This window comes from Sinohyriopsis cumingii, chromosome 9, assembly GCF_028554795.1.
Source record: "Sinohyriopsis cumingii isolate HCF-2022 chromosome 9, ASM2855479v2, whole genome shotgun sequence".
In the NCBI taxonomy this organism is placed as follows: Eukaryota; Metazoa; Mollusca; class Bivalvia; order Unionida; family Unionidae; genus Sinohyriopsis; species Sinohyriopsis cumingii.
The window spans coordinates 47,582,181-47,606,160 of record NC_142969.1 but is presented as its reverse complement, the minus strand read 5'-3'; the positions used below and the strand labels follow the sequence as shown (position 1 = coordinate 47,606,160).

At 36.3% G+C, this 23,980-nt stretch overlaps 1 protein-coding gene across 1 annotated transcript in view; it reads left to right on the top strand.

The window, feature by feature from the left end:
• LOC149791755 (kelch-like protein 18) overlaps positions 1-23,980 on the top strand; it is a 54,250-nt gene that overhangs the window by 915 nt on the left and 29,355 nt on the right. The window contains exons 2-6 of the mRNA XM_089970257.1: positions 7,020-7,150; positions 13,404-13,544; positions 16,203-16,401; positions 19,386-19,546; positions 22,930-23,066. Coding sequence (XP_089826383.1) covers positions 7,020-7,150; positions 13,404-13,544; positions 16,203-16,401; positions 19,386-19,546; positions 22,930-23,066 — 769 coding nt within the window. The remainder of the gene's footprint in view (positions 1-7,019; positions 7,151-13,403; positions 13,545-16,202; positions 16,402-19,385; positions 19,547-22,929; positions 23,067-23,980) is intronic.

Here is a 23,980-nt window from a genome sequence, read left to right as displayed (position 1 = left end):
CATGTTATTTATGTTTTAGTGCTGTGTCTTGCTGCCCAAATAATGGCCTTTTTTTTAGCTTATTCCAACATAGTCCATGTAAGACCATGACACTGATATTTATATTTTGGGTGTCAACAAAATCAACATGTACTATGTCTTACATTGTAGGACTAATTCTGACTTGGACTGACATTGGAACGAGCATCCACATTTTCAAGAATATCTCACACACTTGGCAGCACCTGTTGAGCTTTTCCACAAATTAAGGTCATACTGATTTAGGTGGCCATTACTTACTCTGATGTCTTTATTTAGAACAAGTTCCAATTCTCACATAAGCAAATGGATGTTTTCAAGTTCCATTGACCTACATTACAGTTGACTAGAATCTGATGGAAGCAGGGAATGATGAACATGGTTATTGTTGTTGTGGGGTTTAACGCCATTTTTCAGCACACGATAGGTTATATATGGCGGCCAGTATTAATGGTGGAGGAAGAACCCGGGAAAACCCCAGAAAGAACCACCGACCCACGAGAAGATACTGGCATGCTTTCTCACATACCTACATTGGCTGAATCTGAGACTCGAACCGGCGCAGACAGAGGTGAGATGGCAGTGATCCGTAACGGAGAACGCTTTAGACCACTCGGCCACATGGTTAAAAAGATAAATATCTTGTACAAGACAAAGTTAAATATCTTGTACAAAACAAAGCCTTCTAAACACTTTCTTCAATATTAGTATATGTTTATTTGTTTTGTTACAGAAACATTTTTCAACCTAATCAAATTTCAGCATTCTCAACTTCATCACATTCCATCCAGCTGAATGGAATATTAAAATGCCCCCATTTGCTATTGTTAGATTTTTATTCCATGAGGATAAAGAAAACAAAGTTTAATCTGTCAGATTTAAATTTGTAGAAGAGTGTTGATATGAGCTGCCAAGTGTGTGAGATATTTCTGAAAATGTTAGCTTTTATTCTCATATCGGTCAACTTGGGAACACACTATGCAAGGCCTTTAAAGAGGCAGTAAAACATAGCACCAAAACAAGCATCATGTGATATGTCTTATGTTGTAGGACTAATTATCTCAGCTTTTGGTAAAACTACAAGCATTTCAGACAGATCTGTCCATATGGGTGCACATATTGATAGTTTTTAGAGATCACATTTTCACGAATCCTAAGTTGTATGTGGTGTCCCATACATAATAATCTACCCACATCTTACGTGCAAAACGTGAAGCAAATTAAATGAAAGTGAGAATAGTCTGTACATCTCAAGGGAGACTCATGCTAGGCATGCTCAGCATGTATTTCATGCATCATGTGCAGCATTTGATTTTAGGCCGGTCATCTGTTTGTAAAGACTTCTCCAGAGTTCCTAACCCCATCTTGGTAACATTGGGGAGTTTTTATGAGTCATGAAAGGTGTGTTTAAGGTCCAAAGGAGGGTCAGTGCATGTGACAAAAAAGCTATATCATCCAACTGAATTTGTTATTTTCTTGTAAGCCTATAGAAAATTAATTGGAAATTCAAAAAGCTGAATAAAAGAAAATAACTTGTTGGTTTCCTTCAAAGCATTTTAAACACTTAACAAGGAAAGAAATAGCTTGTAGACTTAGCATTGTCAAATATGGCCTTACACATACACATTCGTGCAACTCTTGCACAAATCACAACCACTCTGACATTAAATAAAAACTTGCATCAGGTTTCTGTCTTTAAAATCCATAGGATGGCAAAGTATTGGCCTGATTAGATGCAGTCTTCACTGCCCTCAATATTTAGTATTGGGTTTAAAGGTCATTGGTGTTCATTTTTGCACTCACTTAGACACTGGATGGTACTTCTGAGCAAACTTCCCAGCTGGATTCTCTGAGGGAATCCTGGTCAGAACATAGTTGTCCTTGACAACCAAAACATTAGCATTGTAAGAACTCACTGATGCAGTTTAGTCATGAGATATGCTTGTCACTTTAGAAAAATGAATATTCAACACATTTAGGACTGACCATTTAATTGAAAGGGGAGGGGACATAATATTTTCAGGTTTAATGGGGGTAGGTAATACAGCAGTGGTATATGCGTCGGTCCAGCAAGGGTGTTGATGCTTTGTGAACACAAATAACTGTCCAGCATGAGTGTGTACTTACTGTTGTCTTTTAATCCCTCTAAAATCATTTTTAAAAGCATGGGTTAATTAATAGTTAGTATCTTGATTAGAGTAAGATAATAATAATGATAACTGATCAGAACATTCAATTCATCATGTCAAAATGTTACAGATGGTGCTCCTATTTTGAAGAATGTCATACACTCCCGAATGACCTGAGTCACAAAGTTAAACTGCCAACCTGGTGTTTTGAAATTTTATTTATGCTGGCTTTGCTGATAGCTTATTGCTTCCTTAATCCATTTTCAAACATGAATCACACTTCAGAACTATTTCAACAACTGAAATGATCATGCTTTGCATTTTATATATGGAGTAAACTCAAACTTTGCAGCTGTTCCCAAACTTGCCAATAATCTTTATTACAGATGACTTAAGCAATCTTATGCAAGGCAATGATCTGTGATAACTTGTGCATCTCTATGTTCTACCCCTTACTTAAAACAATTGGGTTGTTCCACTTTGTGAACTTTACCTATGCAAATTTGCTTTTTAATTGCCTCTTGACAATTTGCTGTATAAGCTTCCTCAAGGATAGTTTTACGTGAACTCAAAGAAGCACTGTTTGTCATTTATCTACATGTTATGGGCATCTACTTTTTTTTTTTCATCCTTTAAATACATTTCACAATCACATTATGTTTGGAATATTAGCCAGCTGCATCACAAATCCAGCTCTTCTAAAAAAAGAAAATCCACTTTTCCTGTTTATCTCATACAGACAAATGGCTATAACTCTTGCCCATTATTTTCCCTTGCCATCAACAGGTATCACTGGTTTTTGGCTTGCTGCTTTAATGGTAACATTGTACAATTTAACCTTTGACAATCCAACACTTTTTCTGTTCTAATTAAACCATCCACTTTTCCTTTTGGATTTATTTTGTGGCTTGATCATTCTCCTGCAGGTTGTATGCATTATCTTTATAAACTTATGCCAAATTTGAGTGATTTTGTCACCTTTAGGACTTTGTCTATTTAAGACCATATTACCGGTATACAAGCTATCATTGACCTCATGAAGGTCATTATGTGTTAGCACAACTTTGACTTTTTGCTTACTTCATTTGTACTGGTGATATTATTAGTGAGTTTTGATATGCTGTATTGCTAATTTGTGCTTGGTTTCTTCATTTTTGGTGTTCTGATAGAATTGTTAATATTATGCATCAACTCAGCTTGGCTGTAAGCTTCTAGCATGACATTTTTCACTTTTCCATTAGTAATGAGAGTAATTTAGCAAGTTAGTAATATACTGCATTACTAATTTATGCGTTATTTTTTTCTTTTTTTGTGATGTTTTAGTGGAAATGTGATCCAACTGCTTGAAGCGCAAAAAGTTTAAAGCTGGGGAGGATAACCATGACTCCTATATTGTATGTACAAAATGTATGTTGACCCCATGCATCATATGTAACACATGGTCAGAAGATATTTGGGCCTTAATTATCCAAAATGCAGCTAAGGGGAAGGAATGACAGACTGAATTGAGGAATGAATGCCTTGACACCCTCAGCATTTATCCCAAGTCAACGTCCATTATGAGTCTTGTGGGGGATGCTGGGTCCCCCACCCCAATCAAAAGTTCATTGTGTGCAATAATCGACTACAGTCATCTTTGAAACAGATGTGTCATCTAGTACATAAATTGACGACGCAACTCTTGACATCAGGGCACATTTTACCCATTTAGTCCCTCATCTGCTCCTACACCTTTTTCTGACTCATTGAGGGCATATTCCAGTGGGTACAATTCCCCCAAATGTCCAGGCATGGCCTTTGGGCCTGTAAATCAGGGCGTATTGGGTTTGTACCTGATCCATTTGAACCAATTCTTAATGACGCCACACTGTTACCAGCCATCACAACATCACTGGCAGTCCAGCCATCCTATGATGGGGACCTTTCATCAAAATGGTCCAGCCAAATAAATCATATGGGAATCTTAATGACAGATCCATCTATCCAGCCGTACCATTGGCAGCTTGCCACAGTGAATGTGACAAAGTGCCAACAAATCAACCATATTCTGATCTGACTTTTGAGCCGACTGAATTCAGCTTTCAAGCTGCAGTCGAGGAAATTTATCAGGTGTTGGCCATTTTTGGAATGCCCTCTGTCCTCTACCATTGCCCAAAACTATAAAGTGAAGGCGTTGGAAGATTTTGGTGAGGAAGAAGAGATGCTGTCTTTTTGACTTTTTCCCCAATTGGCAAAGATTAAAGAGATCAATGACCAACTTTTGGGTAGGATTGTTATAATACTCACTCCAACGCCATCAGTATGAATCTTCCTGCCCGTGACAAGAATTTAGCAGCTGTCCACATGTCAGTTCCATTGTACTATAAAGTTTACAAGAATGTGTTCCATGCCATGTCCAAGCTGGTTCGGAACATCTTCAATGTCCTCAGTGTTTGATTTGGCTCATTGGCAATCTTCCAACTTGCGGAAAAATCTGACAATAGCCACACTTGGGAGGCAACAGGCAGGATTGCAAGGATCCTTAACCAAGCAGCTCACCATACTATATCCAATGTTGGCCAACATGAACCTAGTATGACGGGACACTTGTTGCTCAAACCATATCACGCCCTAGCTTTACAGACATTCCCATTTGGGTCACCATTGCTTTTTGGAGAAACAGTGGAAGAAGTTTGAAGGCAGGCAGCTCAGGAACTGCCCCTTCAACTTGTTGCTCAATCCGCACATGCCTTTGGAACCTCGCAGACCCCCATTGGAAAGGGATGTTAAGCGGCCACTCAACAGGGGAACATTTCGGTCATATGTGCACCAGTATTGATCCTAACCCATTCTAGGAGGCAATCATGTAGAGGTGGTAAGAAAATGAATTTCTCCACCTTCAGGCCCTCCCAACCATAAACATTGACATACTCTACATGCCACCTGCCAACAGCCTACCTGTGGGTGGCTGACTCCTGCAATTTTGAGCTTACTGGATCTCCCTATTCTCTTAGAACATTTGGGTGATCCAGGTCATTTCCTTCTCTTCCCTCTTCATGGACATGCCCTCAGATTGGGAGAAGGATGCCTTTCTACAACAGGATATAATGGTCGCTCATAAAACAGGCAGATTGAGATTATGCAAAGACCACAATGCCCAAGGTTTTATTCAAGGCCATTTCTAATTCAGAAAGTGAACAGCAAGTTGAAACCAATCATAGACTTGAGTTGCCTCAACCAATTCATTGTACCTTCAGAATTGAAGATGGAGACAGCAAGATCAGTATGCTTCTCCATCTGATGGGACGAGTGTGCCATCAGTCTCCATCTGACCAATGCATATGTTCATGTCCCTATCCACCAGTGTCACAAAATCTTCTCCATTTTGCTTACAATGACACAGCTTATCGGTTCAAAGTCCTTCCTTTTGGTCTCAACATCAGCCCTTAGGCTTTTACCCAGATTATGGATTGCACCATCACCCCATTCCAATTGACATCATCTACAATGATGGCAGCATACCTGGACAACATCATCCAGAAACACATGGTAAGTTCTATCCTATTCTTGTTTGAATCATCTAGTCATCATTTGCTTGCTCTCTTCCATAGATAAGTCAAGAGCAATGGCCATGTAAGATCCTGTTTTTGTGCTCAAGTACTACTTGAAACATGTAGAGACAAGTTGTGGTACATGAAAATGCCTTTCTGGTAAAAGCCGTGCAATGGGACATCGCCCTGCAAACCCTTGCTTTGTGACTGAAATGGGTTATATATTCGGCATACTCTGAGATCTCACAAGATCAAAGTTGGCTCATGAAAATTACTGCTCATGAGATTTAAGCCATATCTGCATACTTGCATTTAAATGTAATGTTTTGATCTGGGTTATAACAGAAGCTGTTAACTGGAATGTAGAGTCAATGATCTCGAGTTTTTATCTATGAGATTTAGCTTCACAAAGGCAAACCTAGATGGGTCCAGTGGCAGCAGCACAGATGGCCACCAGACGCATTGAAAACAACACAGCCTGTAAGCTTCATTGGATTTGCCAGTGAAATTTTTTAGGTAAGAAAATTTCAGTATTTATCTTCTTAACTTTATATAAGGGTCACAGGTAAAGTGACCCTAGGCTGTGTTGCTTATGTAATTAGGAAAACTGGTTGTCATTCACATAGCTACATCTAGCCATCCTTCCCTTGGAAGATACCTGAGGTAGAGGTCATATGCTTAGCATTCCCGCCTCCTGTTAACTATACTCCTCCTCCTGGGTAAGTATTCTAGAGGAAACATATTTTAAATTTTCTTTTTTTTATGATTACTGGAAATTGTGTTGTTTGAAAAATGACTAATATCAGGGTATTTCAGAGTGAAAAATATGAGTTTTGCATGACACATCATGTCATGGCAGATGTAATAAACTGACCTTTGTACACAGGTGACCTTTATATACAGGTTCACCTTATAAAATCTTTTGTATTTTTTACATTTATCATGTAATTTGTAAACATTTTAAAGAGTTTTGACTTATTTACCTTATATATTTTATGTTGTAGTAGTGAATGTTTACATTTGTTTGGCAGGGTTTATATTTACATTTTTACAGTGTAACCATCAATCAGTGCTATAGAGTCATGACTGTGCTGATGTGCTTTTAGACCCTTTACAAACATACCTTTGTGTGTGTGTGTGTGCATGTATGTGTGTGTGTGATGACTTGAGATTGGTGCAGAAATGCATTTGAATTCATAAATTGTGTTGGGGATTAAAAAAACATTTGTAAAATTAAGTGTTTTTTCTCATCCATGAGTTGTGTCATTATAGAGAATATGAGTTAAAAAAATACCTTAAATAAATATTGACCACACATTTACACTCCATTTCTTCTTAACAGGTTGGGGATCGGAAGTTTCGAGCCCATCGGATAATCCTGGCTGCCACCATCCCCTATTTTCAGGCAATGTTCACACATGATATGGTGGAGTCAAAACAAGATGAGATCAGTATGCAGGGAATTGATCCAAAGTATGATTCTGAGCTAAAAAGTTTATATCATAAAAGCGCACAGCATAGTTATCTTGTACATTGTTCAGTACAAATATAAAGCTGTGAGCTAGAACTTACCAGGTAGCTGCCAAAATATAACCCCAACTCCCCCAAAACACTGATGTTTGATTTCTTTAGTGTACTGGAAGATGACTGTATTATAGAAAATCCAGATGTAACATCAGTTAAGTTTTACTCATTACCAATTATTAACTAGCATTTTCTGTTATAATTTCTTTTTTATCTGAATGTTTTTTTCTCAAACTTATGCATATTCATTTTATTGTTGAACTAAGCTGATTATGTTCCATTTTTAGTAGACATCTGTGTCCTGAAGTGAAAATCTGCAGAAAACAGCACAAAGCCCTAAATTTTAAATAGCAAGATGTTTTTTTAAATTTTTATAACTGAATCACCGTCTGATGACTTTTATCACCACTGGCAAGTACAGTGTGACCCTGCTATAACATGGTAGTTGGGGTCCATAGAACCTGACCGTGTTATAGACCAAACTGTGTTATAACCAGACAAGTCATTTAACTGAAGAAAATGGTGTATTTACTTAAAACATGGCAAATGGAGGTGGTGGGGGTGTAATAAAAGCAGGTGCAAAAACTAGTTTGAAAAACACTTCTATATTGAAAACTTACATTTGTGTACTACAATCCTTGATCCGTTCAGTACTGTACTTGTATATAATAAATCCATGAATTCAAATATAGATCACATGTTATAAACTTCATGTATGACTCACATTCTGTTTGCTTAACACCAATAACACGTATTTATTTAAAAAAAAGTGGTAGTCCTCATTTAGATTAGATTGTCACTTAACAATTCACTACAGTTGTCGCAAGTAGCACATAGCTATAGCTGTTTACATGCTACATGTACTTAAATTGGCCAAGATTTTGGTCAGTTTGAGATAGTATCATCTTGTCCAGGCTACCCAGGAGATAAGGCTATTGATAGGGAAATTAAAACTTGAACAAATTAAAAAGTTTAACAAACATCTTTGCAAAATCAATCTTTAGTTAACTTGATGACCATCTATCTCTTTTTTATGCACCATTGGTAGCAACTGTAAGCATATTTTTTCCCCTGCAAAAATGAAACTTTCATAGCACAATAAACGTATTCCAGTCAAATTGGAAATTGCAAAATTCCATCAGATATGATTGTGCTGACTTCCTTTTTATTGAAGATTGTAGTCAGCTTTCTTTGATGAAGGGTGCATGTGTTTGTAACAAGATAACTGGGTTGGTTTAGGATTATAATGAATACTTTTGATGGTTACGAAAATACAATATTTATTTATGAATGATTCATTGAAAAAGACTGTTTGATTCATGTGCCAACAAAATCCAAATATTGGATATTTAACAAAATATACATGAACCTGATAATGTATTGCAATTTAAATGAAATGTGTACTGACATGCAAGAAAAAACTTTAAATAGTAAAAAGATGCAATGATTACTGATTCATTGATTCCACACAAACAATGGAAAATTGATTCACATAAATGTTGACAGTTTCCTCACAGATAGTAATGCATGATATAGTTCACTCAAACAGTGATGTATGATATGTTTCACTCAACTAATGACACATGATGTGTTTCACTCACTTAATGAAATATGACTGAGTTTTCACTCAAATAGAGAAATATAATTGTTTTCACTCAAATAGCAAAATATGATGAGTTTTCACTCAAATATTGAAATGTAATGAGTTTTCAAACATTGTGATATATGAGTTTTCACTTGCAGAGTCAAACACGAATCTGAATGGTCTGCCCCTCCTGGTCTTTCTAAAGATCCGTATAATCTCTTATTCTCTACAGACCCATTGGTCCAGAAGCCTTGGTTCTTCATCACGTGATGACCTTTATCTTCTTCTGGGCCAGTGTCACCCACTGACAGCAGCACACTTGGTATAACACAACCCAAATTAGTACCATGGCTAAACAACACCTACAGTACAGTGCCTATACGGAGATACAGCATAACTATCACTTTGTCTCTCCTTCACTCCTTCAGCACTACACTCGGCATCACCAGTCACCCTTCACCAGCCACCGGCCATCAATAAATCATTCACTAATCAGTCAGCTGAAAATATAATATCCAAATCCATGTCCTACAAATGACACGGTCATGTATAACAGCACGTAATGATGTTATGTACTGTAAACTTGAGTCGATTAATTTATACAAATTATATTATCGGGACTATTATGCAAGGGGATAATCAGATTCAGAAGTGAACCTGTATCTGACAAGAATATTATAATACTTAACATAACACCCTCTCTTCCTTAATAAATACAACATAAATGCAAATATAATCATTCTGTTAAGTTACAAGTAAACTAGAAAACAGACTATAACATTGCATCATATGACACGAGTTGGAATTACCTAAAATGCATGTGAAAGTAAAACAATTATATCCTAAACATAAATAGGGAAATAATAACTCACATACCTCTAAAGCTGGAGATCGTGTGTCATAAAGTGGATTGCTCACTGACAAGACTCTTTGCTTTATAATGTGATGTTTAACTCTGTGATGAGTAATGTAGCCATGCACTGCCTGTGTGCTCAAGTTATATCGGTTTTCCCATTGTAAGCACTTTGTTCATACAACATGGGATGAACTGAACTCGCCATTTTGAAATAATATATGATATACATAAACCACTTTTGGATAACATTGTACATAAAAAAACGAAACAAGAGTACATGTATTTAATCCAAATAATAATTGAATGATAGATATATACCAGTCCATGACAGAGTTATTGAAGTTACTGCTAAAGGACAGCTTTGTAGGACCTGACATATGTATGTTTCTTGTTTAATTCTATAAGTGAAAAGAAGAGGAATTTTACTTACCATCCACATACAAAGCTCAGTCAAAATAAATGCATTATTTACTTGACAGCGGCCAATAATCCGACACTATTTTGTTCAAAAGATCGTTATGAGATAGGGTCTCATCTGATTGATCTCTGCTACCAGAAATGTTTTTAAAAAATGCAGAGATCTCACAGCATACAGTACTCTTGCCAGATGTCAGAATAAGTGGATTATGATATAACAATGCACTGGTAAGATGGTTTGTCAATATGATCAATTTATTTATCTAACAATATATAAATTCCAGTACATTTTACATCAAGTTTGTTGCTTCCTTTCATGATGCCTCTGTACAAGTTTAAACAGTCAATGGTGTCAGGAAAAAAATCTCCAGATGTTATATTTTGTCGCCAGTAAGTACTATAAATCAGAATTTGTGATATTGGAGAAGTCTGGTGTGATCCTTGAATAAACTTTTTGCACGTTATTTTTTGTACTTTTAAGAAGAATTTTTTCATTCTTTCTTGAATATGAGAAAAATACATGTATATGAAATTGCAGAAGCTACACCATGATCGTCTTATATTAGAATTGATGCATAATATCTTCCCCAATGATACTAAGCATTTTACACTTTACATTCTTTTAACAAAGAAAGATTATTTTCATGTATGAGAAAAGTACATGTATGTGAAATTTTGAGCGCCATGCCACAACCATGTTATGTCCAGATTTTGTTATAGTGGGGTCATACTTTGGGTGTGTGTGTTTGTTCCATGGAGATATATAAATTAATGTGATTTGGAGATATCTAAAAAATTATAAATGTGTGTCAAGGACACATGTATAAATTATGAACATTAAACAAGTAGCGTTGACATGAGGCATGCATGAAAGTGGAGGTAGATAGGATGGTAGAAATTTGAAGTTGCATCTGTTCACTCAAAATATGGTAATTGCCATACAAGTTAAAATCATTTTGTGATGCTTTAGAAAAGAACATTTTTTGTTGAAATCCATCTGCATATTTAGAAGCTTAACCTATCAGATACTGACATGATATTCATGTAGTTGTATTTCCACTTATCCATTAACATGGGTCACACTGGACTCGAAATTTTGGGCAAAAGGACTTCTCTCATATATCTAAATTGGGCAAAGTGACCGTTTATTTTACCTGTCTAATGGAGGCAAAACGACTTCTCCCTCCCGTGTAATTCAGGCCCATTGACTTCTTCATGTCTAGTTCAGGCAAAGTGACTTCTCCCTCCTGTCTAATTCAGGCAACGTGACTTCTCTCCCTCCTGTCTAATTCAGACACATTGACTTTTCCCTGTCTAGTTCAGGCAAAGTGACTTCACCCTCCTGTCTAATTCAGGCAAAGTGATGGCGGTTTAGGAATAAGTGAGTTTGAAGACAAACTTTATATAAAAAAATTCAACAAATGGTGTTTTCCAGGTTCTGCAAGTCAAATAGCGTTAAATAGTCATCATAATTTATGAAAATATTATTAAACACTTATGTCTTGAATGTGAACAATTATTATGATGTATATAAAATTTGGAAGTAACCTTATAAACAGTATAAATGTTCCTGATAATGTAACAGTAATATTCTTTAAAAGGAAAATCCCATTACGGCAGTTTCAGGTGAAAATTTTGAAATAATTCATTTATCTATTTATAGGTTTTGGTCTCAAAACAACACATTATACAGCAGTTGAACTTGGGGGTTTAAGTAAAATATTAAATTAACGGTTATATATTAAGTACATGTTTCTTGTTTTTTGCCTAAAAACATACCATATATACTTGCTTATATATATTGAGTCAATCTGCAAAAAAGAAAGATCCTAAGCTGCCATAGGATAATGTGCCTGCAGATTAAAGTCTTGTTTTTTCTACTAATTACTCCTAACAAATTGCACAGACACAGATCTGCCAGCTCACTATGCAATGGCAGATCTGGATTTGTGCAGTTTGCAGTTGGATTCGTCTTGTATATGTGTATATACAGTTAGTCAATATTGCCTGGCTTTTAGTTAAAAAGCTAACTGTATGTACTCATTTAAAACATTTATAAGACTAAAAGCCAGGCAATGTTGACTATGTTGGAAAGGATATCGTTCGGTTTGAAAAAGAGGTGAGTAGGCACTGATTTGTGAAAAGCAAAGTTATCTTTGCTTTCATGGGGTGGTAAACTGAAAATTGCTAAATAAGGGTGATTATTGTGCCCATATTGCCCTGTAGTTTGCCTATATTGCCATGGAGTGTGTCCATATTGCCCTGTAGTGTGCCCATATTGCCCTTTAGTATGCTCATTTTGCCCTGTAGTGTACCTATATTGCCATGTAGCGTGCCTATATTACCCTGGAGTGTGTCCATATTACCCTGTAGTGTGCCCATATTGTCATGTAGTGTGTGTATTGTGCCCATATTGCCCAATAGTATGCCCATTTTGCCCCGTGGTGTGCCCATATTGTCATGTAGTATGCCAATATTGCCCTGTAGTGTGCCCTTATTGCTCTGCGGTGTTCCAGTATTTCCCTTTATTGTGCCAATATTGCACTATAATGTTCCCATATTGCCCTGTAGTGTACCTATATTGTTTATATTGCCTTGCATAGTGCCTATATTGCTATGTAGTGCACCCATATTGCCCTGTAGTGTGCCATGTGTGCTAATATTGCCCTGTAGTGTGCCCTTATTGCTCTGTAGTGTGCCCATATTGCCACATAGTGTGCCCATATTACCCTGTAGAGTGCACATATTGCCCTGTAGTCTGCTTATGTTATCCTGTAGTGTGCCCATATTGCCCTGTAGTGTATCTATATTGCTTATATTGCCCTGGAGTGTGCCTATATTGCCCTGTAGTGTGCCCATACTGCCATGTAGTGTGACTGCATTGCCCTGTAGTATTCCCATATTGCCCTTTAGTGTGCTCATATTGCCCTGTAGTGTGCCTATTTTGCCCTGTAGTGTACCCATATTGTTGATATTGCCCAGTATGGTGCCTATATTGCTCTGTAGTGTGCCGATATTGCCTTGTAGTGTCATGTAGTGCCGATATTGCCCTGTAGTGTGCCTCTATTTCCCTGTAGTTTTCCCATATTGCCCTGTAGTGTGTCCATATTGCCATGTAGTGTGCTCATATTGCCCTGTTGTGTGGCCATTTTGTCATTTAGTGTGCCATATTGCCTGTATTGCCCTGTAGTTTGACTCTGCATAAATGGTACTTATCTTCTTTAATATACATTTAATAATGGTATGGAGCTCATATGTATTATATCCTCTTGGCTGTTATGTATGATATTCCCAGATTACAAAAGTTTAATAAATTTCTGGATTCGTATTCTCTTTTTTTCTAGTGCTCTTGAATCTCTAGTAAATTTTGCCTACAATGGTCGTGTAGAGATCGACCCATCCAATGTTCAGTCATTACTAGTGGCGGCCAGTTTTCTACAGCTACAGTCTGTTAAAGATGCTTGCTGTGATTTCCTAAAAAAGAGGTAAGTCTTTGATAATGGCCATAACACCATTAAGTTTGTGCAAATATTCAATAACAGCACATTGTCATAATGATGGTATATCTTGGTACACCCTTAATTATTTTCTAAAATTGAATTTTGTATGGCCTGTAAAAGTTGGGACACAAAATTATTGTTGTTGTTGTTGTAGGCTTTAACGCCATTTTTCAGCACACGATAGGCTATACATGGCGACCAGTATTAATGGTGGAGGAAGATCCCGGGAAATCCCCAGAAAGAACCACCGACCCTCGAGGAGCTACTGGCAAGCTTTCTCACATACCCACTTTGGCCAAATCCGAGACTCGAACCCACGCAGACATAGGTGAGATGGCAGTGATCCGTAACGGAGAGCATTTAAGACCACTTGGCTACTTGGGGCCCCCACAAAATTACTACAATATGTTAATGTGCTATAAGTCTTGGGGCATCCTAGATATTTGGTCTAAAGTGCTCTCCATTACAGATCACTGCCATCTCACCTCTGTCTGCTCTTGTTCGAGTCTCGGATTCAGCCAACGTGGGTACGTGAGAAAGCTTTCCAGTAGCTTCTCGTGGGTTGGTGGTTCTTTCCGAGGTTTTCCCGGGTTCTTCCTCCACCATTAATACTGGCCGCCTATTGTGTGCTGAAAAATGGTATTAAACCCTACAACAATAACATTTTTATCTCAGCATACTTTTGCCTTTACAAATTTAGCAACACTGTCATCTTTACACATTTAATTGTCCTTACACAGGTAGCCTATGTGACTATGTAAATAAGATTGGGCTGTATTTTTATTTATGTTAGCATGCAAGTCCTTGAGACCTTTAGAAAATTTTTTATATAGTTAGAATTCCACAACAGCTGGCTACATACAGGTGAGTTTTCTCTACTAATACATTTAGTATCTGGATGCCACCCTGCTAAACTTGCCAGAATTATACACAGCAAAATGGGTTATGTTAAGGGCCATGTGTAGCATGGTGTAATTAAAGCAATAACAGGACTTATGCTTCAGCTCATGCAACATGATGCATTTAGACAGTAACCAGGATCACGTTCGGGCTCATGTGGTGCAATTCAGGCATTAATAGCTATCAGTATAGGGGCTATTTGCCTTTTACGTAGGAATCAAGGTAGGGGTCATGTGCAACATGGTGCAGTAACAGGAATCGTGCTGTGGGTCACCTGCAACATGGTGCAGTTTGGCAGCAATGGGGATTATGCTATGGGCCATATCCAACGTGACACAATTCAGGCATTATTGAACAGGCATCAATTTCATCTCATTCTTTTCTATTCAGGCAAGAGTTAAACCCAGAGAGTGAAGTCCATGCAGTTACTGCTGTCACCCCCAACTTTTGTTGGTCAGCCAAAATCTTGCTGGTCCCCTTCAGTTACCACTGAAGAAACTTGACTCTAGGGTTGTCCATCAAATTATTACACTGATTTTCTCAGCTTCCCCACTGCGACCTTTGTACAACCCTGTTGTGTCAATTCATTTGTTGACTCACCCATTTACAGAATAAACCAAAATTAATCAGTATTATCAGTTGAACTTGTGCATAGTAGATTTTAAGATTCACTATCCAAATACAAATGCTGGGAGGGAAAGGTTGGAGAAAACTTGGAACATGATTCAATCCCGTTAGGTCAGGTTTGTTGTTTGAAGTGTTCCTCATTTAATCAGCAATTTATCAGATAGGTGAGGAATATTTACAGGACATCTCATTTTTTTAAAAAATCTTATTGAATTATTCTTATTATGACTATTCTTTCTAGTGGAGTATAACTTACCTTCAGTGTTTCATGTTTTGACTATTTTTGTTCAGCTGCAGTTGGACTCACCATGATTCAGCCTTGCTTCTAGTGCACTTGAACTCTTATCATTTTATTTTGCTGGTTATAGACTGGAAAAGCTTATTTAAGTCATTCGCATCAATGCACTATGATAAAGGTGCTCAGCATGATGTGGAGGGATTGAAAACACACTTCAATTTCAGCATGTATTTATGTAAGAATGATGACTAAAGAGAACATAATTATTTGAGTAAAGATTTGTTCCTGTTGTCTCCAGACAGTTGATGTTTTGCGATGGGGGTGCTCACCAGTTATTATGTACATTGAGAAAGTGATATAGGTCCAGTGAAGTTGTTTGCATTTAAAACATGCACATTGGAGAGAATGTAGGCATACCTCTATGCTGCTTTGATATAATGTGGCTGACATTTCTTTGGATATTGTACTTTTGGAAATTGTATTACACTCATCCGTCATACAGCAAAATACTGGTCAGCCTTATGTCAGGATAATGTGAGTGGGTAAGACATGATGCTAAATATCTGTGGCATGATACCCAAGTGCTAGACATCACTATAAACTGCCACACTGCAGACATTGTAGCGATATGACTGAAAAATTGTTAAAGCTATGTTACAAATTCAAATCACACACACACACACACACACACAAAATGAATTTTCATCACAGTGATCAGATTTATTATAAACCATAGGCATCAAAATCTAATTGCCCGAATGTTCTGTGACATTGATAACACTTGCTTGCCTGAAGCTAAAATTTAATTGTCCCAGGCTACCAGGCAGTGGATATTCCTTACCCAGAGTAATCAATGTGTACACGTGTTTATTTTTCAGGCTTCATCCTCACAATGTACTTGGAGCACGCAGGTTTGCAGACCAGTATATGTGTGGTAGTGTTGTCGAGGCAGCAAACAAGTACCTACAGAAACATTACCAGGAGGTTGCAAAGTCAGAGGAATTTCTGTCTCTTACAAAGATAGAGGTGCAGGAAATCATCTCACGCGATGAACTGAATGTTAGCAGTGAGGAACAGGTCTGTCAGCTACTGTGGCCATGCATTACACTTTAGACATTCTAGTCCATCAGTTAACACAGAAAATATGCATTTAACTTTGTCTTTGCAAGAAAACAGGATGCATGATCTTAATGTCATTTTCTTAATATTGACAAAAGAAACAATGGTGATTTTATAAAAAAAATTGTTTAAACAAATGTTTTTGTTTAAATGTTGGCTTTAAACTATGCATTCTAGTTACAGTTTTCATCATTTTGTTTGAGACAATCAGAACAGTATATTGATACAGATTTGTGTATTAAAACATAATAATATAATAAGATTTTCATTATTCAAATAATAGATGTTAAAAATTATTATTTTTTTGGAGGGGCCTCGAGTGGCGTAGTGGTCTAAAGCGCTCTCCGTTATGGATCACTGCCATCTCACCTCTGTCTGTTTGGGTTCGAGTCTCAGATTCGGCCAATGTGGGTATGTGAGAAAGCTTGCCAGTAGCTTCTCGAGGGTCGGTGGTTCTTTCCGGGGTTTTCCCGGGTTCTTCCTCTACCATTAATACTGGCTTCCATACTGGCCTATCGTGTGCTGCAAAATGGTGTTAAACCCAACAACAGCAACAACAACATTTTTTCGGATGGTATAATATTAAAGCTATAGTTATTTTGTAATATTTAATATTTTATTTTGGAGAATCATGGATTTTTCTGCAGATAGTTATCAAGAAAAGAAAGTTCATTGATTGAATATCTTCTTTTTAGCATTTATTTGACAGTGTTCTTTATATGATTCAAGGAAAATTCATAACTGCAGTAGACGTTTCTCACAAGTCAATCAGTCTTTCTTTGCACCAGCTTAATTTATTTCCTATATCCAATGGAAAGGCTGTCAGATTAGGACTGGTGTTTGCAGTTAGATCCTGTTATATAATGTGGGACAACATGTTGGAATAAAAAAGATGTAGTAAATATGAGCCAAAATATTTTGCAGATTACTTTCTTTTAGTTTAATTGACAAAATTTAATACTTTTGCATTAGAAAATGTTTTGTAATGTAAATTAGGGTTGTCAGGGCATATAGCACAATTTGGAAAGATCCATTATAAGTGCATCACAGTCTGTTTGAACTGCTTACTTAACATTTTTATGATATTTTGCATTTGAATTGTATTATGCCTCAAATGTTGGAATCTTTTTGATTGGATCTTAGTAGATTCCATACAAACCAATAATGTAATCCAAAAATTAGCCACTAACTAGTATATTTTGAGAGTGAAGCAGTCAGTAACTATTTCTCAGAAATTTCTTTACATGTGGTAATTATGAAATTTCTTTACATGTAGTAATTATGTAAATCGTTCGCTTTTTACAGGAGACAATGGCTGCCCCCATTTGCTTGAAAAATAAGCCTGGAATAGTCCAAATTGCAATTATGAAAATGAGGAAAATGAAATTTGCAAGATCAGAGAGTTCTAGCTTCTGAAAGTGTAATGAATGAATTGCAAAATATATCAAATGTAGAACAAAAGTCATTGGCTCATTTTCTTTGAAAAACAGGAAGTAAAATATAACCAAGTGGGGCTAGCAGGCTTTTGAGTGGTGCACATCTGAAGTAAGGCCAAAGTTTATACTCTATAAACCAAATTGCACCCATCAATCATGCACCAAAACAAAGGGAATTAAAAGGTATTGAATTAAGGTCTGTTTTAAATAATCAGGATAACCACTGAGGAAACCTGGGAAAGTCTTTTTCTTAAAAATCAAACCCTATGCAAAGTGAAAAACTGTAGAGCAAAACCCTAATATTGCACATTTGGCATATTTCTGACCTAATGGCCTAATACTGCACATTGGGTATATTTTTTACCTAATGGTCTCATAATGCACATTGGGTATATTTTTTACCTAATGGCCTGATAATACACATTGGACATATTTCTGACCTAATGGCCTAATACTGTACATGGGAATATTTCTGACCTATTGGCCTAATAATGCACATTAGGTATATTTTTTACCTAATGGCCTAATACTGCACATTAGGTATATTTTTTACCTAATGGCCTCATAATGCATATTAGGTATATTTTTTACCTAATGGCCTAATACTGCACATTGGGTATATTTTTTACCTAATGGCCTCATAATGCACATTGGGTATATTTTTTACCTAATGGTCTCATAATGCACATTGGGTATATTTTTTACCTAATGGCCTCATAATGCACATTGGATATATTTTTTACCTAATGGTCTCATAATGCACATTGGGTATATTTTTTACCTAATGGCCTAATACTGCACATTGGGTATATTTTTTACCTAATGGCCTCATAATGCACATTGGGTATATTTTTTACCTAATGGCCTAATAATGCACATTGGGTATATTTTTTACCTAATGGCCTAATACTGCACATTGGGTATATTTTTTACCTAATGGCCTCATAATGCACATTGGGTATATTTTTTACCTAATGGTCTCATAATGCACATTGGGTATATTTTTTACCTAATGGCCTCATAATTCACATTGGACATATTTCTGACCTAATGGTCTAATACTGTACATGGGAATATTTCTAACCTAATGGCCTAATAATGCACATTAGGTATATTTTTTACCTAATGGTCTCATAATGCACATTAGGTATATTTTTTACCTAATGGTCTCATAATGCACATTAGGTATATTTTTTACCTAATGGCCTCATAATGCACATTGGACATATTTCTGACCTAATGGCCTAATACTGCACATAAAAGATCTCTCTGACATAAAATGTTTGCAGCTTACTCATTGGCAAGTACATATTGTAGATTTAGGATGATATAATAGGGGGATACAAACTTTTATAAGTTTATTTATATCACATAAATATTTATTAAAATGTAATGCTTTGTTAAAATTTTGATTAGCAGTAAACACAATTTATTTTACTTGTTCACAAGATGAATTCATGCACCTTTATGAAAAATACCTGTATTGAAACTGCTTCTCCGTTGCAGGTGTTTGAATCTGTGCTATCTTGGATCAAGCGTGACCTTCAAAACAGACAGGAAGCCCTTCCAGAGCTGATGGTAAAAGTTCGACTGCCCCTGTTGACCCCACAGTATCTGTCAGACAGAGTGGCCACAGAGGATCTCATCAAGAATTCATTGGTCTGCAGGTGACTATAAAATAGATAGACCAAGCAATCATTCACCTTGTACAGTTTGATTCAAAACCCAAAGAGGATTCAATATTTTCCTAAGCACTCTTTAATACTGTATGACACCGTGAATCATTTTTGCTGTATAGCTACTTTAATGTTATGATTCTGGACTTGAGTTTATTTATTCCTTTGCATGGATCATATTAATTTGATTTTTGTTAACATTGTTTGCTTATCAACACCAGCTTTGACAGATAGTAGATGGAACATAGAATTTGAATTTAAATTCACATAAGAATAACATCCAGGGTCATTCAAAGGGAATTTGCAAGACTAATGTAAATGTTGTACATTGAATATGCAATTGCCTAAAATGATGGATGGGCCATAATTTTGTGGATTAAATGGGCAGGATGACAGAGTCACAAAATAATACATATTTTTATTTTTGGGGATATGTAATATAGCAGAGATAATTGGGGCACCTGTCCAGCAGCTTAACATTTAATAGTTTCTACTGCACTATGGAAACAAAATGTAGCATAAATTAATAGGTTTTATCCAGGCCCTTGAAAACCATGAAAGTGCTTGCTTTTAGATAGAAAAATCAAGGCCTTGAAAGCACTTGAATTTTAGAGGTATGTCAAGTGTCACAGGAGATGTAGTTTTCTGAAACTGATGTTATGTTGATTATTTGCATTGGCTAATATTCACAATTAAATATGTTTTACTTATAATGCAGGGAGGAAAATGATAATGATTCATCTGTCATTTGATCTTTAAGAATATATGCACAAACAAAAATTCTTGATACTCTATCTTCCTTTGTTATGAATAATTGGGTCCTTGAAAAGTATTACATGTGTGTTGAAAAGTTCTGAGATGGTCTTTGTGATTTTATTCTTCCAGAGGTTTTATGCCCAGAAAGTAGTATATAAATTGAGAGTGCTGCGTGATGAGCAATGGTCCTAGGTGATATGTCACCTTTACAGCTCAGTTGGTTAAATGTTGTACCGTTTTTGCTGGCCTATAAGTCGATGCAGAGTATAAGTTGAATCAGCAAATTTGGCAAATTTTCCATCCTTCGTCTTTATATAAGTTGATGCTGAGTAGAAGATGAGGCCACATCAACACCTCGGATTGTTTTTCACTTCGTTCCACACAGCATCACAAATTTTATCCTACCTCTAAGTCAGTAACCTTTCCAGTCAGGATCATTAAATGTAACTAAAAGTACCTAATTTATTTTACAAGAAGTATTTTAAACATATTATGTACTTTTAGCTACATATAATGATGCTGACCCAAAAATTTATTGAGTTACAGATAGGATAAAACTTGAGATGCTGTGTGGAATTAAATGATAACAATTTCCAGTTTCATAAATATTAAAAATAACACTGCATTGTTATTTCAGATCACCAGCAGTAGGGACATTGCATCATTAATACTAAAATACATTTTCCAGGGGTGGGGGTTAGGGATGGGGTAGAAAGATACAGAGAAAAAGATGCATATGTATTCCATTGCATTTTTCTTTTTGCACCTCGTGATCAAAATCAAATATGGTTCAATATATGAGAGAGAGTTCAGCTCTTTGTGGATTTTTTGGTTCTTTTTTTTAACTTGTTGCCCCTATGTTGCTGCAGCTTTTGTCAAAGAGAGAAAACATTAATAAATGAAAGAGTAAACGTAAACCATAAAAATACATACCATACACCTTCAGGGTTTAAATATTCACAATAGTTATATTCATATAGTCTCCATTAGGTTAAATCCCAAGAATGACCATTTTGCATGCTGTCTAATTTTCTTTGCAAGTATAACAACCTCTCCATTCCCAATAATTAAGATTTTGTTTAAAGTGCATGTACTTTTCCTGTTCTTAGGTGGCAACTGATTTTGATCTTTGCTCATGCTATATGTACTTTAAATTGCTGTTAGTTCCGTCGGTAAGTTAAAAAATGTCACTGGCTGAGAAAGTTACAATAGTAACTACCTGGCATTTCCTTTAACTATACAGTACGGTGCGGTATTCATAATACCCATGGGTAGCCTCATTTCCCTATTAATAGCTTCGCTAATCTGATCTGGTCTGCAAAATCTGGTCAGCAAGGTGTTATCTTGGAATGGACTGCTCTGGTGGCCTAGTAGTTAGAGCATCCGCCTCGGATGCGGGAGGTCGTGGGTTCAATCCCTGGCCGAGTCATACCAAAGACTTACAAAAACGGTACTAACAGCTGCCTCGCTGGGCATTCAGCATTAAGAGGTTAGTGTTAGGACTGGTCAGCCTGGTGTCAGGATAATGTGACTGGGTGGGACATGATGCTACATGTCTGCTGCATGATGCCCCAGTGCTAGATGTCACTATAAACTGCCACATTGCAGACATAATAGCGATATGACTGAAAAGTTGTTAAAGCTACGTTAAAAATCCAAATCACATCACAACACATCATGGAATGACTGAATACAGCCATAGCATATTTAATTAGCATGTAAATACCACTACAAAGCCATGTGATTCTTGTAATAATGGAAGTGGAAACAAAAATTAGAAGGAATCGCTTAACTAGTGGTATTAATTGATAATGGAATATGGTACTGCACTTGTACACGAGTAAAATCAGTCATCAGGTAAGTGAACAATACAGATTTACAATCATGAAGACATCTGTCTGTCTGTCTGTCTCTCAATGGGGCATACAGATTATTTGATCATTAGGTGCAAGAAGAAAATTGTGATGGAATATTTCTTTGTCATAGTTATTCATCTTTTAACTTATGAATTCTAATGCACATATATGTAATTAAATTTAAACAACATATATTACAAACAATGTACATTACTGGTGCATGCAGCTATAGTGCAATTACATCTGATCTTTGTTAATTTTTAATACTGACGATCATGTAATTGTTCAAAATACTCATTGTGGTATCTTATATTTGTTCATACATGATCTCTTCCCTAAAATGAAATATTTTTTGCATATTATATTTTGTACTCTTGGAAAATTATTTTCCATACAAAATATATGATAAAGCAATTCGGATGACATAACCCATATATAAGTTGATTCGGAGTATGAGACGAAGCTAAGATTTTCTGGTAAAAAGGTATAGTCTTATAGGCTGGCAAGTACGGTACTCATAATCCAAGGTCATTGGTTCAATACACGAACAGGTCAGCAGCCTTGGTGTGTCCTTGATAAAGGTACTCAAGTTCTATTTCCTTGAGATAGTCAATAATGCGTTAGAAAATGTTGTTAAAACCAATAAATTATAATCTAGTGCATTCCTACCAAAATTCCATATTAGAAAATTTGCATATGTTTGTAAAATACAAGATATGCATGATAAATGAGTGGTAGAAAATGAGTTTTTGTCTTTGTCAGGGATCTCCTTGATGAGGCCAAAGACTACCATTTGATGCCAGAGAGAAGAGGCTTATTACAGACTTTCAAGGTTCGTCCCAGGTGCTGCACTGATGTCCCAGGAATTATCTATGCTGTAGGGGGCTTGACATCCACAGGTATGTGAGGTACTCAGCTGCTATTGCATCCAAAGAAGTTCCAAGTAAATAACGACTTTTTTGTCTTAGAGACTTGTTTACCAGTGTTGATTGTTATTTGTTGTTGTTGTTGTTGGGTGTTTAATGCCATTTTCAGCACACAGTAGGTTATACTTGGCATCCAGTATAACTTGTGGGTGAAGAACATGGGAAAACCCTGGTAAGAACTGCTGATCTACAGGAAGCTACTCAAAATCTTTCTCACGTTTGTCTTGATTAGAAATAAGCAGTAAAGACTAAACAGAAATTAAGGCAACATTGATTGCATACCATTACTAATTTCTATATTTTTTATTACAAATATTTCCACCCTACTCTGCCCCTGGACAAAGAACTATAAATTTGTATTATACCTTACTGCTATGACTGCATACATAGAATTTGTTTTTTTTTTATAAACATTTTAAAATATCAGAAAATTTGAAATTTTGGTACATTTGACCTTTAACCTCCTTACAGAGACCCCAGGGTAGGAAGGCAAAATATAATACCCCATTTCAGATGGCTATTAGAGGGGAAACTACCTACTAGGTTTTGGTGGATCAAGTTTAGGAGACTGAGTTACAGACAGATAAATAGGTGGACATACAGTGGGTATTACAATACCCCACACAATAAAATTTGTGCAGATTTTTTTTCTAGTTTTATTATTATATGTTTGAACACTGGTGATGTGTTATTTTGCAGTTACTGCAGATAAAAGCAAAGCTCTGGATGTAACTGAATTTATGATTAGTCAAACTAGATCACACTAACATAGAGAAAATTAAGAGTTGGAAACATTACCAGAAAAGTTTTGGAGCTGGTCTAATAAAACATACATGGGATCCAGGGAACATCTTTTCAAAGTCAAGTAGTCACCCATTAATGAAGTT